The sequence below is a fragment of the Lactuca sativa genome, chromosome 6 (assembly GCF_002870075.4).
Source record: "Lactuca sativa cultivar Salinas chromosome 6, Lsat_Salinas_v11, whole genome shotgun sequence".
Classification (NCBI taxonomy): Eukaryota; Viridiplantae; Streptophyta; class Magnoliopsida; order Asterales; family Asteraceae; genus Lactuca; species Lactuca sativa.
In genome coordinates this window covers 148,099,197-148,123,031 of record NC_056628.2, presented here as the reverse complement: position 1 = coordinate 148,123,031, position 23,835 = coordinate 148,099,197, and the positions used below count along the sequence as shown (strand labels likewise).

The 23,835-nt window shown below is 33.6% G+C and overlaps 1 protein-coding gene and 2 long non-coding RNA genes across 3 annotated transcripts; all 3 read right to left on the bottom strand.

Annotated features, from left to right (window-relative positions):
• Positions 1-10,975: 10,975 nt before the first annotated feature.
• Positions 10,976-11,990, bottom strand: LOC111890510 (transcription repressor MYB6). The gene is made up of 2 exons (XM_023886616.3): positions 11,773-11,990; positions 10,976-11,666 (listed from the first exon to the last, which is right to left on the bottom strand). The coding sequence occupies exons 1-2, from the start codon at positions 11,903-11,905 to the stop codon at positions 10,993-10,995; spliced, it is 807 nt and encodes a 268-aa protein (XP_023742384.1). The 5' UTR covers positions 11,906-11,990; the 3' UTR covers positions 10,976-10,992.
• A 6,887-nt stretch (positions 11,991-18,877) lies between these two features.
• Positions 18,878-19,514, bottom strand: LOC128126651 (uncharacterized). Its single transcript, XR_008224618.1, has 3 exons — positions 19,310-19,514; positions 19,033-19,104; positions 18,878-18,941 (listed from the first exon to the last, which is right to left on the bottom strand). It is a non-coding gene; the product is annotated as an uncharacterized LOC128126651 (long non-coding RNA).
• Positions 19,515-20,255: 741 nt separating this feature from the next.
• LOC128126650 (uncharacterized) lies at positions 20,256-21,056 on the bottom strand. The gene is made up of 4 exons (XR_008224617.1): positions 20,967-21,056; positions 20,770-20,872; positions 20,508-20,624; positions 20,256-20,404 (listed from the first exon to the last, which is right to left on the bottom strand). It is a non-coding gene; the product is annotated as an uncharacterized LOC128126650 (long non-coding RNA).
• Between the last annotated feature and the right edge of the window lie 2,779 nt (positions 21,057-23,835).

Here is a 23,835-nt window from a genome sequence, read left to right as displayed (position 1 = left end):
GAGTTCGGTTGTTAGGACCGAAGGGTAGTCAGACACCCCATATACGTCTGACAGTATGTGATGATGTGTTGCATGCTGGCTTGTTATGTTTATGTGATAGAGGTAGTAGGAGGGGACCAGTCCCCGGGTTCGGTTGTTAGGACCGAAGGGTAGTTCAAGCACCCCAGATATGTCTGATAATATGTTTATGTTATGTTTAAATGTGATAGTAGTAGTAGGGGGTGAAATAGTCCCCGAGGTTCGGTTGTTAGGACCAAAGGGTAGTCAGCACCCCAGAATGGCTTGACATGGGTAGGTCAGCGCCCCAGAATGGCTTGACACGGGTAGGACGGCACCCCAGAATGGCCGCACGGGTAGTCGGCACCCCAGAATAGCCTGGCAGTATGTATGTTATGTGTTTGTATGGTATGTGGTACGATGGGGGAACTCACTAAGCTTTGTGCTTACGTTTTTCAGTTTTGGTTTCAGGTACCTCCTCAGCTAGGGGAAAGGAGCCGGCGCGGTAGCAGCATGTCACACACACTCTCTTGTTTCCGCAGTTACGAGTTTATTCTGGGATTGATACTCTGATAGTTTGGTTGATCAAATGTTGTGGTTTTCAATTTGGTTTTCGATGTGAAATGGGTTAATTAAACAATATTTTAATTATTAATGCTTTCTACGTAATGTTTTATAAACGAAATTTTTGGACGTGAAAATTGGGTCGTTACAAGAGTGCCTAAGTCTTGAATTCCACGACTATCTCAAAGAATGTGGAATAGTTTCGCAATTGACGTCACCTAGGACACCGCAGTTGAATGGTGTGGCAGAAAGGCATAATCGAACCTTGTTAGACATGGTTCATTCTATGATGAGTCGTGCTTCACTACCTATCTCATTCTGGGGGTATGCCTTAAAGACTGCCGCCCATATCCTTAGCCGAGTCCCTACTAAGAAGGTTGCCAAAACACCTCACGAGATGTGGACAGTGTGACAACCCGATATTTCAACTCTTTGTAATGACCAAATTGAGTCAAGTATTGTAACTACTTTTGAGTAATAAAAGTTACTTTCATAATAAAATGTACAAATAGTTCTATTTAATTTCCTTCTATGTTTAAATGTCTTTGAACCATGATCGTACGTGAAAAGAACGCCCAAATCCGACTTCATATAGCGAAGTTATGATTTTTCCAAGTTCGGCTTAGCAACAGACAGCTAAAAACTCGAATCGGAGATCGAGTGACTTTTGGCCGGAATGACCTAAACGAGAATCGAAGGTCTCGACAATGGTATTCCAGCGGTAAAAAGTCTGGCAAAAACCGACATCAGATAAGGAAGTTATGAATTTTCAAAGAAATTCCTTAAACACGATGAGTTTATAATAAATAATAAAACAATAATTTCGGAATTTGCCGACGGAGTTTAAACGAAAGTTGTAGAGCGTAGTCTCACCTACGCATGGATATAAAGACCATCGAAAACGGAGTTCGTATGAAGAAGATATGAATTTTTGAAGTTTATTAAATAAATTAATTATTTATTTAAATCAAAATTCGGACATTATCCGAAGGGGAGTCAGCGTCCTCATCCGAGGTACGCGTTGCGTACCCCTGTACGCCCTGCGTAACCGAGAGGATTGGCCTCTGATCGTCCACGTCGCCATATCCGAGGAAGCCGACCCATCCGACCCGCCGTCCCATCCGACCCGCGTACCCAGTAACCCGTCCCATCCGACCCGCGTACCCAGCAACCCGTCCCATCCAGCCGAGGCAGTCGAGGCTTCGGTCATGCATGGCGTACGCGTACGCGCTGCGTACGAGCGTACGCCCAGCGTACCGAGGCAGACCAGCCTTACTATAAATAGGATGCGAGGGCTTCCAAGAAAAGGGCTCATTTCTCTCCTCTCTCTCACAACCTTGCCTCGTTTTCCGTGTCCGTTCAAACCCGAAGCTCTGGTCTTTTTGGCTCAAGTCCCGAGGGTCGATTTTACTCCCGAGATTCCCGAGAATCCCGAGGAAAATCCGTTTCCCGAGACGAAACTCTGCCCGGTTTTCCATCTCTCTATCTTCAAACTTTCAAGTGAGTTTCATACCCCTTAATCAACCTTTTTAATTATTCTAAATGATTTTATATGCTTTCATGGGGGGGGGGGATTACAAGTAAAACACACGAGTATTATCGTGTGTTACATAAAGAAACTCGTTTATATGCTGTTATATATCCAAATCACATGCGATTTATAAACCTTTAAGGAACTTTTATATATGCATAATATATGTTAAAATAGCATTTTATCTTTTGAAATATAAATTCGTTGTAATGCATGTATAAACTAAACTTTTCTTAGATTATTCTCGTCTATCTTAGACTCTACTTCAAAAATCTACGCTTTCATAAACAAGTGATTCTTTTTTTCTAGGTATTTCTAAACAAACAAGACACACTTTTTGAAAACTATAATAGGTATAGTTTTACGAACAGATTTCTAACTCTTATGTACTAGAAACATAAATTTCAAGAGGTTTACTTTCGTATACAAGAACAAACATAACATTTTAACAAGTAGATCTGTTTTTATACCACGGTTTTGTGAGACACTAACTTCATGTACGTTCGAGTACACATTTCAAGTCCTGTATTATATACCAGAATCCCTTGGAGGGGGAGCATGGTGTTTGTGTATAGATCTATACGGGCTTGACAACCCGCGCCCTGACTGTTAGCTGCAGTCCACCGTTTGGGGTGACAAACGTCATAACATTCCAACGCCTGAAGAACGTTGTGTATAGGCATTCCGAGTCAATAGTATGGTTATAAAACTCACAAGGGGTATTAAAAATGCATTGATTTACAAGGTTTTCAAACTCATTGGTTATTTTACATTTACATACATTTTGGAAACAAACATTGGTCTTGAGTGAAGGCTACTTTTATACTAGTAGAAAATATAGGATTTTCTAAACACAAACAAACAAAGATAAAACATTTCATTCAAACATTGTCACTTAAATACTTATGAAATTCACCAGCTTAAATGCTGATCTACTCTTTCAAAATTTCTTGTATGTCCCAGGCAATCAGTAATTTCAGGTATTCATTACGCTTTTGATGAAGGGATGCTGCGGCGCCAGTTTAATCTCGTATTTTTGACATCATATTGTAATTGAGTTTTGAACATGTAACTTTTGACAAATGTAAACTTTCAATTATATATATGATGGTTGTATTGCTTTCTTTACTATGTATTCATTTGTTACGTTACCACATGAAGTCATCCGCCCCCGAACGTTTCCGCCGTTCAGGTTTGGGGGTGTGACAGACAGGGAAAGCTCCCTCGTTAGCGCATATCAAGGTTTTGGGTTGCGAGGCTTTCGTAAGACAAGATACTCACGACAAGCTCGAACCTCGTAGTGAGCGATGTATTTTCATCGGCTACCCGTAGAAATCATTTGGATATCTCTTCTATAGACCGAATGACAATGTTGTCTTCGTCGCGAGGAGAGGGGTTTTCCGAGAGCGAGAACTCATAAGCCAAGGAGACAGTGGGAGGCAAATTGAGCTTGAAGAGATTCAAGAATCGAATGATGAAGGAACCTCTACCGCTGGCGCTCAACCCGAGGAGGAAACTCCGGTTGAACCAATTGACGAGTCCTCACCTCTTAGACGTTCCGAAAGAGTTAGAGTTCAACCCCAGTTTTATGGTTTTCATATTACTACCAAAGGGGACACATATATTAGTGATGGTACACTAATAAATCTAGATGAACCTAATAGCTATAAGGAAGCCATGGCAGGCCCAAAGTCTACAAAATGGAAGGAGGCAAGGGATAGTGAGATCCAATCCATGTATGACAACCAAGTTTGGAATTTGGTTGATAATGTGCCCGGACGTAAAACCGTTGGGTGCAAATGGATATTCAAGAAGAAGCCCGACGTGGATGGAAAGGTACACACATATAAGGCGCGATTGGTTGCGAAGGGCTTTACTCAAACTCCCAGAGTTGACTATGATGAGACCTTCTCACCAGTTGCGAAAATAAAGTCTATTAGAGTGATGCTAGCTTGCCACATTTCATGATTATGAGATTTGGCAAATGGATGTCAAGACTGCTTTCCTTAATGGGAAGTCGGCTGAGGATGTTTACATGGCTCAGCCAGAGGGTTTTGTTGATCCGAAGCATCCAAATAGAGTGTGTAAGCTTGAAAAGTCCATTTATGGACTTAAGCAAGCGTCTCGCAGATGGAATCTTTGCTTCGATGAGAAAGTCAAAGAGTTTGGATTTGTACGAAGCGAAGATGAATCATGTGTACATGTCAAAGCCAGTGGGAGTATAGTCAGCTTCCTCGTTCTATATGTCGATGACATACTACTCATAGGAAACGACGTCCCGACACTGCAAGAGGTTAAGTCCTGGCTCGGGAAGTGCTTCGCTATGAAGGATCTCAGAGAGGCTTCCTCTATCTTGGGTATAAGGATAGTGAGAGAACGAAGTAAGAGGCTAATAGGACTTAGTCAGAACACTTACTTGGATAAAGTGCTAAAGCGTTTTAGTATGGAAAATTCGAAGAAGGGAGAATTACCGATACAAAGTAATGCCAAGTTGAGTAAGACTCAAAGTCCGAGTACTGAAGCTGAAATAGCATAAATGAGCCGAGTACCATACGCTTCCGCAGTTGGCTCAATCATGTATGTTATGACTTGTACTCCCCCTGATGTAGCCTTTGCTTTGAGCATGGTTAGTAGATATCAAGGGAACCCTGACAGAGCCCATTGGATTGTGGTCAAGAATATCCTTAAATAGCTTTAGAAGACCAAGGAATGGTTTTTAGTCCTCGGAGGGAGTAATGACTTGAAGGTGCGAGGGTATAGTGATGCCTTCTTTCAAACCGATAGGGACAACTACCGTTTGCAGTCGGGCTGGGTCTTTACCCTGAATGGAGGGGCAGTAACTTGGAAAAGTTCCAAGCAGGAAACCGTAGCTGATTCAACATGCGAATCAGAGTACATTGCAGCGATCGAAGCGTCGAAGGAGGACTTCATTGGTGATCTTGGAGTTGTGCCTGCCATAAAGGAGCCTATGGAAATTTTCTGTGATAATGAAGGAGCGGTTGCCTTGACCAAGGAACCAAGGGATCATGGTAGATCTCGACATATCGAAAGAAAATATCACTTTATTAGACATCGAGTAGAAGAAGGACAACTCGTGGTTAAGAGGATATCATCAGAAGATAACCCAGCAAATCCGCTTACGAAGGGACTGAGTAGGGTTAGGCATTTGCAGCATGCTAGGAGTATTGGGCTGAAGGATGATATTAGTTTAGATTAGAAAGTTTTAGAAACTTGTAATAGGTAAATGTAATTTAATATTTGATGAATAAATAAAGGAGTATTATTTATGAGTAAAGTTACTGTCATATGTTAATTGTTTAACTATTGTTTCACTTTGCATGTTTTGACTTCTTGAATAATTAAGTTATTTAGAATAAGCGAATTATTCAAACAATCCACAATCGTTCATGTGTTGGAAGTAGGTATGAATGAAGATTGTCATGAAATGGTGTGTAGATTGTCTAAATGGTATTAGACATAGCAAAAGCTTGTTGCAACGTTCATGAGTGCTTATGAACTAGTTTTGAGCATTGGAACAAACCCACGCTTGCTGGAATCACCTTATGGAATGTGACGAAAATGTTGATCGCAAGACGATAATATCATATAGTCTTAAAACCAAGATATATGGTTTATTATTTGTTAATTGGTTGTACATTGATAATGCGAAACCGCATCAGTCAATTGATGTTATAAAACGCATTGTTGTGTATAATTGATTAATGAATAAGTAAATGCATATAAGTCGAAGTTTATCTGTTACTTTTATCCTAAGAGGGTAAAAGCAATATCTCGGCCGCTCGATGATTTGATTTGACTTATGTGTCGGGCCCGGTCAGAACTAAATTTATGTGTTCGATTAAGTTCTATGTCGAATAAATCTGAGATCGAGAAACCAACTGCTGGACAATTGGTTCCATAGAATTGTCCGCATGATATCTAAACAGAGAACTGTATGATCCCTTATCTAAAGGACAAGACTGATAAGATCAGAGTTTGACAGCGTCTTTGAGAGCTACGATTGCTAATCGGATTATGCTTGTGTATATAGTTACTAGACTTATCCAAGTGGGAGACTGTTGGAATAGTGTCTAAGGCTGCAACTATATTTGGCAAGTATTTGACCCGATTGTGCATGGTCCTTTTGGGTTGCCTTCACCATAGCAACTTGACATGATGATTTATAATGAGAGAAGAAGTATTATTAATATATTATGAGAATAATATAAGGAATAATAATATTGTAATTTGATTAATGTAAGTCATAAATTAATTAGGAATTAATTTGGTGACTTAAAGTGATTAATTGAATAAAGGGGCATAAACTGTCAATTGTATGATAGTTGTACTTTGGGATATGATTCCTTATGAATAAGGGAGTGGACGATTTTAGGGTTGGGAAAGACCTAGAAATCGTCCAAGGCTTATCAATAAGGAGATTGGATTGCTTAGGGCCTAAGTTATCCAATTAGGGTTTAAGGGTGAAACCCTAGGAGGCTCACTAGTATAAATAGACCCTTAAGGCTAAGAAAATCCGCATCCTTGTGATTGAAGAAACCCTGGCCGATTTTTCTTACCCTCCCCTCTCTCTCTAATCATCCTCTTGCTAAGTTGGTGTTTGTAAGCCATTAGAGGATTAACATTTGTGACTCTAAGCTCCAAGGACAAGAAGATTCAAGCAAGCAATTCAAGGTAATCTTTCAGATCTGATTTCATGTGTTATGATATGAATGTTTTCATTAGATCTATCAATCAAAGTCTTGGATACATTGCATGTTCAATTAGAGAAACCTAGATCCGAGCATTAGAGTTTGTATGTGCACATATGAATGTTCTTATGACTCAAACCCATATATATATATATATATATATATATATATATATATATATATATATATATATATATATATATATATATATATATATATATATATATATATATATATATATATATATATATATAAACTATCTTTTTTTGTTTTTGTTTTTGTTTTTTTTTTTTTTTTTTTTTTTTACTTTTTTATAGTAATGGATTCTTTGTATTTCACATTTTATTGAAATGCACTTTCTATTTTTGTCATTTTCGTTTATATTTAACCAATATTTAAGAGATAACCAAAACCATTATTGTTAAAAATATATAATGCAACTAACATATACTTTTGAAATCATTTGCTACCAATTATAACGTATAAAATGAACGTAAGATCAACTAGAAATAAATTTTAATTTTATAGGATCAATTGATTTATAAAATGCACATAAGATCAACTAAGTAATAAATTTTAATTTTATAGGTTCATATGAATCAATGATGTATATTTTATTTTTTTAATAGGTTTAATTTATAAGATAACTAGACGAATTCGTGCGCGTTGCGCATCGAAGATTAAAAATATATTGTTAAAATATTGAAAAATATATGTTTAAAATAGTTAAAAATAATACTAAATAGATAATTATATTTAATTCTATTAATAAGGAATGTGGGTTAATGTCAATGAATATTATTGTTCAAAATAATTAAGATTATATATATATATATATATATATATATATATATATATATATATATATATATATATATATATATATATATTAATAGAATTAAATATAATTATCTATTTAGTATTATTTTGAACAATTATTATTATTGACTAATTATATTTTTACTTATGCGATCATTTTCTAATTTCAATAATGATGTTCATTTAAAATACAATTTATTTATAGCTAAATGTAATTTATAATTTGATGTGATTATCATTTAAAGTTGTTCTTCATTAAGTTTAAACCACTTATTATTAACAATAAGTTAAAGAAGACTTTTAAAAAAAACTTAATATTATTATTAAAATCTGAAACATACACTAAATAATAAAGTGATAAGATAGACAATTTGCATTTCAAAAGAGACTTGCATGGATAATATGGCATATCCATGTAATTTGATTTTATTATTTAGAATTATTGCTTATTTATTTTAAAACCACTTGTTATTATTAATAAGTGAAAAAAACTTTTAAAAAGCACTTATTATTATAATTAAAATGTTAAACATATACAAAAATATAAAATGATAAGATAGACAATTTTTTATTAAAAAAAAAAGCTTATATGGATAATATGGATAATATGACATATCCATGATTTTTAATTATTATTGTTTTGAAGCAACAAGAAGATACAAACATGTATACAATAGTTAATTAAATATTATACGTATAACCTTCCATAACATATAATCGATAACATGAATCTAATCTAATTTACATTAAAGTTTCAACAACTACATACAATGATATTCTTAAATGAACACTTAAATCAAAAAAATACAAAAAAGAACTATTATATAACAAACTTACAAATTAAAAACTTCAACATAATAATGTGACACGAAAAATTGATCAAAGCCCTCAAACCAACACAAAAACTTAAAACTTGTTTTCATTGTGAATTTTGTATGTGATTTGTATTTGTGTGTCTACTCAAAAAGATTGACATATGTTTAAAATAGTTATGTTATTGACATTAACTTTGAGATAATATTTTTACACTAATATATATATATATATATATATATATATATATATATATATATATATATATAATCTCAATTATTTTAAACACTAATATTCATTGACATCAACCCACATTCCTTATTAATAGAATTAAATAGAATTATCTATTTAGTATTATTTTTAACGATTATTATTATTGATTAATTATATTTTTACTTGTGCGATCATTTTCTAATTTCAATAATGATGCTCATTTAAAATATAAATTATTTATAGCTAAATGTAATTTATAATTTGATGTGATTATCATTTAAAATTGTTATTCATTAATTTTAAACCACTTATTATTAATAATAAGTTAAAGAAGACTTTTAAGAAACACTTAATATTATTATTAAAATATGAAACATACACTAAATTATAAAGTGATAAAATAGACAGTTTGCATTTCAAAAGAGACTTGCATGGATAATATGACATATCCATGTAATTTGATTTTATTATTTATAATTATTGCTTATTAATTTTAAAACCACTTGTTATTATTAATAAGTGAAAGAAACTTTTAAAAAACACTTATTATTATAATTAAAATGTTAAACATATACTAAAATATAAAATGATAAGATATACAATTTGTATTTTAAAAAAGACTTATATGGATAATATGACATATCCATAATTTTTAACTAGTTATTGTTTTGAAGCAACATGAACATACAAACATGTATACAATAGTTAATTAAATTTTATATGTATAACCTTCCATAACATACGATCGATAACATGAATCTAATCTAATTTACATTAAAATTCCAACCACTACATACAATTATATTCTTAAATGAACACTTAAATCAAGAAAATACAAAAAAGATTAGTATATAACAAACTTACAAATTAAAAACTTCAACATAATAACGTGACATGAAAAATTATTCAAAGCCCTCAAACCAACACAAAAAACTTAAGAATTGTTTTCATTGTGAATTTTGTATGTGATTTGTATTTGTGTGTTACTCAAAAAGATTGGCATTTTTATAGTAGAGTATCCATTAATTGTTTATTAAATATATTATATAAGTTATAAATCCTTTGAATTGTTAATCATTATTAAGAGACTTTTGAATGGTATTCATTAAAATATGAGGTTTCAAATGAATGAGGTGTTTGCAAATTTTTATGGGGGTTTCAAATGCATGAGGTTCAAGGAAAAATGTTAGCTTTATAAGTATGTTTGAAATGATCAAGTAGATATATAAGTTGTTAAGAGTGGAATCTATTGTTAAGATTACAATATAGATATTAAGCATCTATCAGAGTAAGATCTGAAGCAAAAATTATACGGAGATCCTAGTATCATTACTTAGATCTTAAAATCTTATCACAACTCAATTCCACATATTTAGTCTTTACTCATAGTCGTCCATTGAAAAATTATTGAATTAATTTGAAATCGAGCATCGTATGTCAGAAAAAGTCTCATAGACAATCTTCACTACATCCATTAATCTTGTATTTGGTAGAGAATTGTGACACTTACTCATAGTCGTCCCTTGAAAAATTATTGAATTAATTTGAAATCGAGCATCGTATGTCAGAAAAAGTCTCATAGACAATCTTCACTACATCCATTAATCTTGTATTTGGTAGAGAATTGTGACACATTATTTCTAATGTGATCTTATGGCTTTAGTTGTAAATCAAAGGTCACAAATATTTTGTTTCTTCGTTTTTATAAGATGTTTTTTTTTCTTTTTTTAATTCATATGATTTGTGGAAAAAAAATGATAGTTAATTTTGGATTTAAAATTTTGCAAAACATAAGATGATCTAAATTTTAACAAAGGGTAACCAAAACTTTTTTTTTTAGTTTCAGTTAATTAAATATTGAATTTAATAAATCTACCCTAATAAATGAAAATGACTTTACCACATGTCATTCTCTCATAAAATTAGCCACATGTCATTTTGTCATAATTTAAAGATATATTTATTTTTCACTTGTCATTTATTTCATTTTCCATATCTAATATATTATTAATTAGTTTCCATAAATTAAACCTATCATAATGATATTAATTTTAAATTTTAAATTTTAAATTTTAAATTTCAATTTCAAATAAATTTACAGTTTAAACCTTTGTTTTTAACATTTTGTTATAATTAATCAGTTTAGTATACAAGTCTGATAACTAAACAATAATTTTAATTTATTTATTTTTTGCATGTTTTTTTCTCATCATTTTATTTATTTCAAATTTCGAATTCAAATAAAATTCTTATTTAATCCTTTCTATTTAACATTTTGTTTTAATCAACCCGTATAATATACGGGTTTCACAACTAGTAGAGTAATACATTAAGGAAAACTCAATACTACATTATTTGATTAGTACTTAGTACTTCATTTTCTTGATTAAGTAGATTTAGGTATTCATGATACAGCTTCTCCAGCATCAACTTTTCATCGGCTTTGGACATAAATAAATCACAGCCGTCCATTAGAAAATCCTCATCTTGTTGACAGTCCATGGTGCTTGTACCTTCCACCTCCAACAATGGTGTCCAATTTGACCATGAAAAGTCAAAGTCAACATCTCCAAGGTCAATTGTACAACTCGATGATGCCCCACTCATCATCCCATTATCAGAACTTTCGTTCTTGCTCAACGACACAGAAGATGAAGAGGAGGTGGAAGAAGGAGATCGATCAAGTTTGACTTTCTTCGACTTTCCTTGGTTCGTTGTTTCTGCTTTCCGATCGGCCGATTTTCTCATCTTCTTTACCTTCTTCTTGTTTTTCGACAGTTTTGGATGGTGGTGGCCGGCGTTTTCAACTGTCTTCCGGAGGTGAGCGTTCCAGTGGTTCTTGATCTCATTGTCGGTTCTACCATGGAGCTCCGTTGCGATGAGTGACCACCGGTTGCCGTGGAGAGAGTGCAGCCGGACAATGACGTCATTCTCATCGGAAGTGAAGTTTCCTCTCTTGATACCTGGCCGTAGATAGTTCATCCATCTCAATCTGCAACTCTTCCCACATCTAAGCAACCCTACGTCCATAACAACATCTTACTAAACTTAAACCTTCTATGTAGTTGTCAACACAAAAACCATAAACAAACATACAATCAACATGTAAGAAGCTAATTAATGTACCAGCTTTTGAAGGTAATGCCCGCCATTGGCCTTCGCCATGAGTTTGAATGTAGTTGATAAGAAGCTCGTCCTCTTCGGAGGACCATGAACCTCGGTGCAAACCGACCTTTGAACAGCAAGGTGCTCTTCCCATTTTCGGTGGTTGTGGCAGGCGGCAGAGATGAACGTGAATACTGAAAGAGATATGACTCTATGAGAGTTGAATGCTGTGAGACGAAGAACAATGCAACCATTACGTGGCCTTTTAAATGCCCTTTTGAATACTTGCACGTTTTTTTGTTTTCTCGAGGTTAACAGTGAAATTAAATTTTCAAATATCTAATTATATTACCATATACGTATAAAAAAAATAGCTTGCTTTTCAACAAATACACGTTTCTTTTATAGAAAACTACAATAAAGAGTGGGCCATCGAAAAAACCGACAAAGTGAGTATATGAAACTTTGACTTTTAAAAATTGATTGAATCTAATTATAAAGGCTTATGGTATGCGTACCATGAGGCTCCTCGTGGTTGAGCTGACCACGAACAACGGGCATGCACATTACCCCGTTGTTTCGTGGTTGTTCGTTTTCGTGATGCTTCATGTTCGATACAATTGACTCGCACGACCAATGAAATCGAAGCCCTTTTTGACCATTTTCTATAGCCGTTCAACGACTAGTTTGTTTAAAAAAAAACAATTTATTTATCTATAAATACAACACTTTTACTCCTTATTTTTTACACCATTGTTTTCTTTCTCTATACAAAAAATACACACTATGGTGTGTTTGAGATTACTTTTCAAGATCAATTTTTTTTTTTTTTTTTTTTTTTTTTTTTTTTTTTTTTTTTTTTTGTAGAAGACCTTTTTTGTGAAAGAAACTCTTTAAAAGTATTTGGATTAGCAAAATAACTTTTGTGTTAACTTTTACATGCAAACTCACAAAAAGTCACAAAAAGTCATTTTTTGTGACATTTTGAAAGCCCTTATTTTTCTCTATGCAAAAGTCATTTTCAAAAGGGATTTTCTATTACCAAAACATCTTTTGTTTATTATTTTTTTTTTTTTACTTTTTAAAAAAGTTAGAAGCCAAAAGTCATTCTAAAAGTAACCCAAACACCCCCTACATCTTCACAACCAAAAAAACAAGGATCCCAACCAAAATACTCCTCCAAACTATATAAACCGCAAACCCGATAACGTCTTTGCGTTAGATACAACCCCTCGCCAATCCTCCAAACTATATAAACCGGTTCCCCTATCCAACAAACACCACTTTTCCAATAACAATATCAATATTTTCCGTCTTTCCAACAACAAATTTCACAACAATACCAACAATTTCAACAATTCCCACAACTACAACAACTCCAACAACAATCGTCACAACAACAACAATCACTGATTTCACAACCACCAAGCTCACAATCACCACTTTCGCCGGATTTTGTTGCGGAAACGCAACATTCACCACCACCTCAACCAAAAAAGAGAAAAGGAAAACATCGGCCCGACCCACTACCACCCAAGAAAGGGTCCCATGGACAAAAGAAGAAGAAGAAAAGTTAGTGGAGGTATGGTTAGCGGCTTCCGAAGATCCAATTGTAGGAGATAGTCAGCCTTACGAAAGTTTTTGGGAGAAAGTCTGATCCATTTTCTACGAGTTAATGGAAAGTCAAACTCGAAATGCCGATCAAATTACGTCGAAATGGCGAGATATTCGACTAAAATGAACCGAGTTTGGAGGAATCTACAACAACCTCCTAAACATATGTAAAAGCGGCTCGAACGATTTTGATGTTTTCAAGGCGGCCATGGAGCAATTTGAAAAAACAACGCCAACACGCAAAGCTTTTCCGTATATGAAACCGTGGCTAAAATTGAAAGACGCTCCAAAATGGAAGGAGCAAATGGAAGGAACTTCGCAATCTTCCGATTCAAAGCATTTGAGAAACCCCGATGGAACCTCCCAACAATCGGACGGCTGAACACCCATCGACATCAAGTACGATTCGCTAGATCTTGAAAACGACCAACCTATTCGTCGGCCCGTTGTAAGAAATAAAGCAAAAAAAACGGCTTCAACATCTTCGAATGCTAGTGTTATGGATATGTTTGACGATAAATTTGATCGATATATGCAACTTCAAGAAACGAAGGCTGAGGTGATGACTCGGATGGAGCAAAAAATGATTGAAGCACAAACATCATTTCAAGAAGCACAAGTGACGATCCAAACAAAAACCGATATAAAAATCTTGAAAATGAAGGACGACCTCGAAGACTTGGAACTTTTCCTTGCGATGAAATAGTCGGTTCAAGCCCAACGTAGGCTTATGGGGTAGTTTATTTTATTTATGGTTGGAATTTTTAGTTTTTTTTAATGTTTTTTTTTTATTTTTTTTTATTTAAAGTAATGTAATTTTTATTTTTATTGTTATTTTTATTTTTTTTATTTCAATTAATGTAGTTTTTATTTAATGTAATTTGGTCTTTTTAATGGAAAACTAGTATTAAAAAATGATTTTAATGTATTTTTGAATTAAATTCATATAAAAAAATGAGGTGGAGTGGTGTGTTTAGTAGTAGGCATTCCTTCGTTAGTGGTAGGGAATATGGTGCTGATGTGGCACCCACCACATATATGGTATGTGGTGGGTATAACGGATGACCTAATATAATTTAAGACATTAATTTTTTTTTTTAACTAAATGACACATTAGCTCAACAATATATTTTGAATTTGTTCATTCAGTCCTTTAACTTATTTTTATGTTTTTTGAGGGAATAAAGTTGTTTTTGTGTAGTTTAATTGATTCCTTTGTACAAAATAAAAAGATAACACGGTTACCCCTTTGCCACATAGAGAATACTTTGGTCAAAATTCAACTTCAAAGCCAAAATTATATGATGGTTAGAGAATACATTCCTCTCTCTCTCTCTAACCCCATCTCGTACCATTCATCATCATCATTTTCCTCACCTCATCGTAATTTCACAACATTTATTGACTTTCCAACAAACTAATTTGCTCAATCTCAAGCAACAAGAGGGAAATCCAAAATCACTAACAGATTAGAACTCTACCGCGTCACCTTGCAGTTGGCCGGAGGTTCATCTGGAATGGCTTTGTCGTCATGCTGCAACTCGACAACAAGGAACTTACCAGACCTATATTGTTTATCTGTCACCTATGGAACCTAGATATTAGAGAATTAAACTAAGTTTCAAATTCAGTTTCTAACTTCAGGTTCTTCAAAAACCCAGCTTCAAAAAGCTTGATTTGAACAGATCTTAGGGCCTATTTGATAAGCCTTCTAATTTGGTCAGAAGCATGGACTCGGTCCATATCCTTCAGTCTGTGTGTTTGTTTTAGTGCATTTATTCTTACTCGGTCTGAAGAATTGGATTCGGTCGGAGGTCTTCTCCTGATTCGATCCTCAGAATAAAAGGTGTGGACTCGGTAAATTCTTTCACGTTCCTCAATTGCCCTCATTTACACGAATTGCTTCTTTCCTCCATCAACAATCACACCTATAATTTTGCATCTTCTCCATCGATTAGGTATGATTATTATACCCTTCTTGACCTTTTCCATTGTCGACAAAGACACAATTGATTCGGATTCCAATTTTGTTCTAAGTTGTGAGCAAGTTTTAGGTCTAAATCGCACTCTTCTCTCTAGTTTTGTTATCGAAATCTCATGTTACAGTTTGTTGAATTTCTTGCCTTCACTTTGATGAAATTTGTATTTATGAATTTTGTTTTGAGTTATGAGCAGGCTTTCGATCTCAATTGCACTCTTTTGTTTGATATTATATATCTTCATCCACCGTCAACATTGTGAACTTGTTCATATTCATACATAAATTGATGACGTGTTTAATATGTGGAGCTCTTTTGTTTTATCTTTTCCATGTTTATCCTCCATTCCTGTTATAATAAAGAAGAAGTAGAAAAGATGAAAGCATTGACATGAGATGAGGCTACATGGTTATTTTAGTAAAATAGAAGCTTGTCCCACTTTGTTCTTATCATGTTCGATGATTATGTTCTGCTTCTTTCGGTTCCATGTAGCAAGCACCAACTTAGAAATTGCATGACTTGTTTGTTTCAAAAACATGTCATTTGATCAATCCATATTTCCACCCTGCAAATCTCTTGTATGGTATACATGATAAGGTGAATTTTGATGTTTTGATTCCACTTTTATGTTTAATTTTGTATTTATTGTCAGAATTCTCAAATAAATGAAAATACGTTGCTATTAATATTAGTTATTGAGTTTGATGTTAATTCCATTATGTGTTGTGTTTTAGATGTTACAAGGGAAAAATAGTCATGTTACGAGGGCAAAATAGTCATTTTTCACAGTCAGTCATAGGCAAAATCAAACAACACGTTTCAGTCAGAAGTTAACAGAGTCAGAACTTCTAACCCAGTCATCTCTAACGTAATTAACAACTATCAAACAACCCCTTAGAAGCTCATTTGAATAAAAATTATTAACACTAAAGTGGGCATATACTCATACCAAGTACCTTCCAATCAAATAAGGAAGGAAAAAAGCAGTAAATTTCAAAATGTAGCAGCCCGTATGAATGGAATCGAATAAAAATATGGATAAGAACTCAAAAGGGAAAACAACGAAAAAAGAAAAAGTGATTGAAGCTGGTAAATCAAAAGTGTATTGAATTTAAGACATAAAGATTATCAGGAACACCAACAGGGGATTTTGGGAAGAAAAGAAACATATCAAAAACAAGTGATTCTATCAAAAAAATCAAAAGGGTTTCCTAAATCAAATTAAGAAAACTCACAAAATCAGTACAAAGAGATGTTGAAATTAGAAACCCGATACGAGCTAAAAACAAGCGATTGAAACGATAAATCAAAAGGGTTTGTGGAGTTCAAGTAAAAAGATAAGAGATAACGAAGAACATAAACCACCATAAGTCGAAAAGTTTAACAAAACTCACCTGGACATAATTGAATGAAGAAGTAGAGAAATTGTTGAATTAGATCATAAAACAAAAAGGTTTCTTTGAATCAAGGTGGTTGTGGTTTTGAGGTTATGTTTCAGTTTGTGGGTGGGAAATTTTAGGACTGTTGATTGTGGATTCTTGTGTGTGGGTGGAGAGATAGATAGAGAGGGAGAGAAAGAGAAAGAAAGAAGAGCTGTTTATTTGGTCGTTTGTGTGGAAATCAACGTGTCAGCCACATCATGCTGATTAGGCAGCCACGTATTCTTCAACTGAGTGTGTGTCAAAGTAGACAAACTATTTCGGGTTAGAGGGACTAAATAAACAGGTCAACGTCTACTTTATTCCCTCAAAAAGCACGATAATAAATTAAGGGACTGAATAGGTAAATTTGAATTTGAAATACATTATTAGGTTAATGTATCATCTTCCCAAAAATAAACTAATCTATATTTTAAGTTGTCCAAACTTTTAAATTTAAGATACAAATATCTAATACACAAAACCACAATAAATGGAAACTCTGATAATAGTTTTTTTTTTTTTTTTTTCATTTGACGTGATGATAACTTAGAATTTAAAAATTAAAATAAGATAGTTCCTTAATTTTTGGGATATGAATGGGTTTTAGTGGGAACATAACATTTTTGCAAATATATGTATATTAAATGTTGTATATTTAATTAATACTCATTATATCTTCAATATGTAATATGAATTAATTACTTCTTAAAATAACTAAAATGCTTGGTCCAAAAAAAATTCTACCACTACTAGAAAAAAGGCCTTTTACGACGCTCATTGCGCGTCGTAAAACGCTCAGACGACGCGCAAATGCGTGTCAAGGAAGACCCTGTCATAAAGAGAGACGACGCGCATTTACGACGCGCATTTATGACGCGCATTTACGACGCGCGGTTACGACACGCAATGCGTATCAAGGAAGGCCCTGTCATAAAGGAAGACGATACGCATTCGCGTGTCGTAACCTTACGACGCGCGTGTTAATGACACGCAATGCGTATCAAGAAAGCCTCTGTCAAGAAAGGCCATGTCATAAATGAAGATGACACGCATGTTTGCGTATCATAATTTTAAATGTTAAAAAAAAAATATTTTTTATAGATTTACTAATTTTCAAATTAAATTTGCATTTAATGCCTCACAATATAAAATAAAATATCATATACAAAAAATATAATCCATTTCATAAAATTTAATGTCTTACAATTCTATTTGTTACAATATATAAATTTACATGATGTGTAGTGGAACAAACAATGAGATACGCATACAATGGAGATGGATAACAAGACATCAAAAAGGAAAAAGAAGGGCAGAAAAGTAAAATACGAGGCCACGCATGAGAAGCTCAGCTACTTTAGCAGCAACTGTGTTACGTGCAGCATCCTTGCTAGCCTGAGAATGAGATGCATATCAAAATATCAAATTTGTTAAGTAACTAGTTCCTTTTGTTTACTTTCCCAAATATTTTTTAAACATCATTTATCCGTACAACACTCAAAGTAAGAAGACATACCTCACCCCTTATCAGCAATGGGTTTCTTCCCTCATCAATTAGGACATAATCAAGTTCATCAACTATTGCAAAATGCAATGGTTTTGGCCTGATAAACATTGTGCTATTATTAATCCAAGAGACACTTCAAATGAAATCTGCCTTAGTAATTAGTATTAGTATGAAAAATGTGGTAATACCATCTCATAACAAGTTGCAATTACAGATGATAAAATCCCAACAAGCATCTACAGTGAAAACATATTAATCCAAGGGCAAATATGTAATTTTATATTCATGTCTAAAAAAAAGCATACCATGGAATAAGCAGCATACGGGAAGTCTGAAACTCCATAATGCAAACCATCAACAATAAAAGCAAAAACATTCAAAGGCTGACTAGCACTCACAAACTTTTTTCACAAAATCAAAACGAATCAGAAATATATATATATATATATATATATATATGTATATATATATATATATGTATATATATATATATATATATATATATATATATATATATATATATTAACAACAAGGGTATTATAGGGAGTTTACCAAAACCCCGGTTCTAGCAATCGCCAATACTCCAATGTCCTTAGTGAACAGTATGACTATGGAACCAAATGAAACTCCCAATATTGCAGCCAAAGTAACACCCATCACAAAACCAATCTAAAGAAAATAATAAAACATTAATTAACTTTTATAAAATAAAAATATCTTTATATATTATATAAACAAAATAATTATTAATTAACATTACAGTCAACACGAAGTATGTGATATCCTTCACAGATCTATAATTCCCTTTTGAAACCGAACTAGCAATCAACGCCTAAAACAAAACAAAACAAAAAAATGGTTAAGAAGTCAACTAACTGAAAAATAGTCAAACATTTTCCTTAAACTATATGTCAAGTCAAGTCAAAGTCAACATTTGGTGAATTTATACCTAACCAGATGCAGCCAACGCATCTGTAATAAGGGAAACTGCCAACCAAACTTGCAGACATATATGATGAAGCAGTAGAGTAGAGTACCTTGAGCATTTCATTTTGTGCTGTCAGCAACTGGTCCCGCCCTTGCAACTGTACCATACTCATCTTACCAGCAAGTATGTCTGCTTCTTTCCCGCCCAGGAAATTTGTTTTCTTTATTCATTTAAGAACCAAAACCCTAAAAAACATTATATAGAATTATAAAAACTTCAAGAAAAGTCAAAGGGAATAATACCTCAAGAATATGTAGACGTGAATTCACAGGCAATTCAGCATTTAACACAACAGATTTTATACCAAACTGTCAAAAAATATATAAAAAGTTTTATTAAAATCTATAATAGGTAAAAAAAGATTAATTTAATGGGAAAAATAATACTTGCTCAAAGTTTTAGTCTAAAACTTGTGTCAATTGTATTTGTAAATATAAAGACTTTCTTTTGAACAAGATCCAACTTCAAAATTGCAAGAATGTAAAGAAGCTTATCTCTATAACTACATTGTATCTAAATATAAAAGTAAAAGAAATAAATAAAGATTCAAGAAACTATAAAATGTATTAAAGAAATGCCCTAAAATAAGTTTGTTAAATAAGTATACAAGATTTTAGCTCTTAAGCTCTTACCCAAAATTGCTGAACATTTTTGGGGACAATTTCGTCCTTTCCATCACCAACTTCTGCTAAAGTAAGAATATAGGGATTGTGTAGATAAAGCTTCTTCAAGCTTTCAACATCATCACTGCAAAAATTTCATCAGAATTAATTGAATGAAGAAATTGCAGGGGTAGAAATGGAAATACCATCTTATAAGAAGTGATAATGACACAAACAAACCTTGAGGTAGCAGCCATGAGAAGGCATTGACATCTTTTAGGAATGTGAGTTTTGAGATCTTTGAGATTCTTTTCATATCCATATGTAAAAAGAAGATATGCCTGATTTACTAACATGAATCAGTACTTTAATAAAGAGTATTATAAATGTTACAGAAAGAAAAGAATCCATACCTTATCAAGAATAATAATTGAAAGATAATCATGAACGGATTTTGCTTGAAGAACACCTGATGAAAGACATCTTTGGACACAAGCTGGAGTAGAAACAAAGATATAAGGAGGCCCTGACAATGCTGTCGCCTGAAAATTGGAAAACAAAAGCAAAAATTACCAATTTACCGTTGATCTTTATAATATTGAAGAACAGAATTGGATTTTGTATAAAAAATTTACAAAAACTAACCATTTCAGAGAAACTTGGTTCACCCGTTAACTGAAACTTTATTTGGCAACATCATTTTTGCAAGAGGAAGTAATGCCCCTTGAGAAATCAGAATTTGTCTCGGTTCTTCACCTTCTCCTGCAACATTTCCTAATGCTTATGCACACTGCTCTGCAACAGGCACTGAACTCTTTTTTGGATAACAATTACAAAATTAGAATTACGCCATTGAAGTGATATGAAAAAATCAAGAAATATTAAAAACTAAGTACTTAACACTAACCTCCAATTTGAGCAATGAGTAAAGGTAATGCAGGCAATTAAGCTCTTGTTTCTTTAGGTTTTCCAGCAGCTATGTTTGTAAGACACCAAGCTGCTTCAAGCAACTGTATTATGGATCCAGAATAAAAATTAAAACATATTAAAAAGGGTATGCTAAAAAGAAAGAAGGTCATTACTAATATTATTATTGTTTATTACCTGCTCATCATGGGAACTGCTCTGTAGATAAGAGGGGTATCAGATCTTCAACAAAATGGATATGAATGTGTAAAGCTTCCAGTCTTGACCAGCCTGCCCTTGTCCTGTGCACCATCCATAATAAAAAGAATCATAATTTGTTTTATGCATTTGCCCCTGTTCATAATCATATACCATTCAACTATTCTTGCCTTCACTTCATGAATAATATATTTATCTGTACGCATCTTTTGGAGACCTGTTCAAGTAATAGTTATTGGCAACCAATTTTTCCTGCATAACCCAATTATTAAAAATTAAAAAATAATAATAAATTTAAAAAGTACAATAATGCCCTTATTGTTACGCACCAGATGAGACTGCACATTTTCCATCTTCTTTTCATCAAACTCATACTCTTTAACAGGTACTTTTGTAGCCTTTTAACATACAACAACAATACTAGTATCAAAAATGGATTACACAAGATGAGACAGGGGCCTTGATTTGATAATCAAATATTGCAATACTCAGTGAAGCAAATAATCAAACACTTAGTGGGCAGTAAAAACTTAATTGTGTTGATTGAAAAGAAGTTTAGGGATGTAAAGGAGAAGAGGAGAACCTGAATCAACGAATCTGGCATATGGTTAGATGTTTTTACCAGAGACGGTAACAATGGTACTCATAGAGAACAAGATTAAGAAGCAGACACTACATTGATTTTCTAGAAAGAAAATGGAAAACAGTTAGTAATTGATCCAAAATCAATAATCGGCACATCACCTGCACTCGAATTGATGACGTCGTTAGCTTCCCGAAACTCCAACGACACTGTTACTTGGCCTGGACTCCGGCGACTCATCTGACCTACACCACAACGACGTCAGTTGTACCAGCGACTCATCTAATCCCAAATCTGATCTTCAACCTTCGGTTTCTAATCTTCAACCTCGAACTTGAGCCCTATAGCTCCTCACAACCCCTTGACAACCTTTGAACACCACCTCACACCCTCACCTGCAAATAAAAAAAGAAATAATAAGAAGGGAGAAGAAGGGTTGTGATCGAGCTAGAGGAAGAAAAGAGGAAGAATACGCACATCATTTCTTTCTTCTTTCTTCTTTCTTCTTTTCGCTCTCCAACTCTGGCTATAAATACGAAAGCGCAAGAGATATTGAGAGGAGTGAGCGGGGTACTTCAAAATTTTGGGGGATTTTCCATGTTTCTAGTGGTGGCGGCTGCTAGGTTTTACAGAGAGTAGTAGGGGAGAAAATGAAAGAAGATATTACTATTTCAAATGTGTTATGTTTGATTAGGGTTTGCACATAGAAGGAAGTGAAAGTCGATCGGAGAAGAAGGGGTTTGCAGAGAGAAAGAAGGGAGAGAATGAAGTTGATTTGGCGGGTGTAGAGAGTAGAGAGGAAGAGGAAGCGGGTGTTCAAAATTTTGGGGGATTTAGTTTCCCCCCTGAGTCCCAGAAACGCGTGTTTATTAAAATTATAAAGCGACATTTGTAGAGGACGCCCTTTTTATTATAGGTGCCCTCCGTGTTTTTAATATTTTTACATCAGACACTAATTTAAGGGCACTCAGTAATGCGCGACCTAAATCCTTAAAATTTTTTAAGAGATGACACTTTTTTAATGTCGCTCTCTAATGCGTAACATAAATCAAAGAGCGTCGTGTTTTGCGCGTCGTAAAAGGTCTTTTTTCTAGTAGTGTACATGCACACAATAGATAGTTAGGACACAATAACCTAACCCTATATATATATATATATATATATATATATATATATATATATATACACGTCGTCGTTGCTTTTCGTGGCTACACCCCTAGTGTGTGTGTGTGTGTCTATATATATATATATATATATATATATATATATATATATATATATATATATATATATAACCAAGATTAATCTTTTAATTGTGACAAGTAAGTGCAGAAGATATAAACTTAACAACTAATATAAAGAATGATAGACCTAATACGTAAATAGACAAACATGATGAAAAAAGAGCAATCTTGTATTCCAAGGTAGATTGTATTAGAAAGATGTGGGAAAGGTGTAAGGAGAACCACATATCGGTTTCTTTTTTATAGATACGCAAAATGGTAATCTTGTAAATAAAATCGGATACAAGATATAGACAATATCCTCTCAAGCAGTTAATGATCGAGCATCTTTACAAACTAATAGATAAAGACTGCTAACCCTAAATGTAAAAATACATAACTCAACTTCATGTGATGCGTTCCTACGGATGACAAAGAAAATCTTTGGATAACAACTATAAATGAACTTTTACGGAGGGTCACTTTAAGGCTTAACAATCCCCCTAAGTGACTCTAACTACTCTTGCTTAAAATGTCTTGAGAGTTGTTCAGAAGATCAATCGTCCTCTTGTAGAATCTTATCACAAAGAACATTAATTCAGTTTGTTTGACAATCTCCAACTTGATTCCAACAAAGTCTTTTGGAGTTTCCATTGCAACATTCATAATACTATTTAACAAGGAGTCTGAGAAGTGATGCTTCTGACTAAGTTTGAAGAAGTGCTTCTCTTATGTTTCATTAACTCCATAAACGACTCTGACTTAAGGAGTGCCAGTGATGTCATAGTATCTTTCTTCAGTTCCTTCCAAGCTGGAATCCATTTCCTCAAAGTGTGGCAGAAGAATAATGGTCTTTACTTCAAAAGTCGACCGTGGATATCTTAAATGTGAGTCTTTGCAGAAAATTTTGGATCGGAAAGAGAGTAGACCTTGTTGATTCTTTGGAATAAATTCTTCTCTTTAACTCTTTTTCAATGTATAGGAGATCAATAGGATTGGAGATAGGAAAGTTAGCTTCAGTGAGATAATTTTTATGCTCATA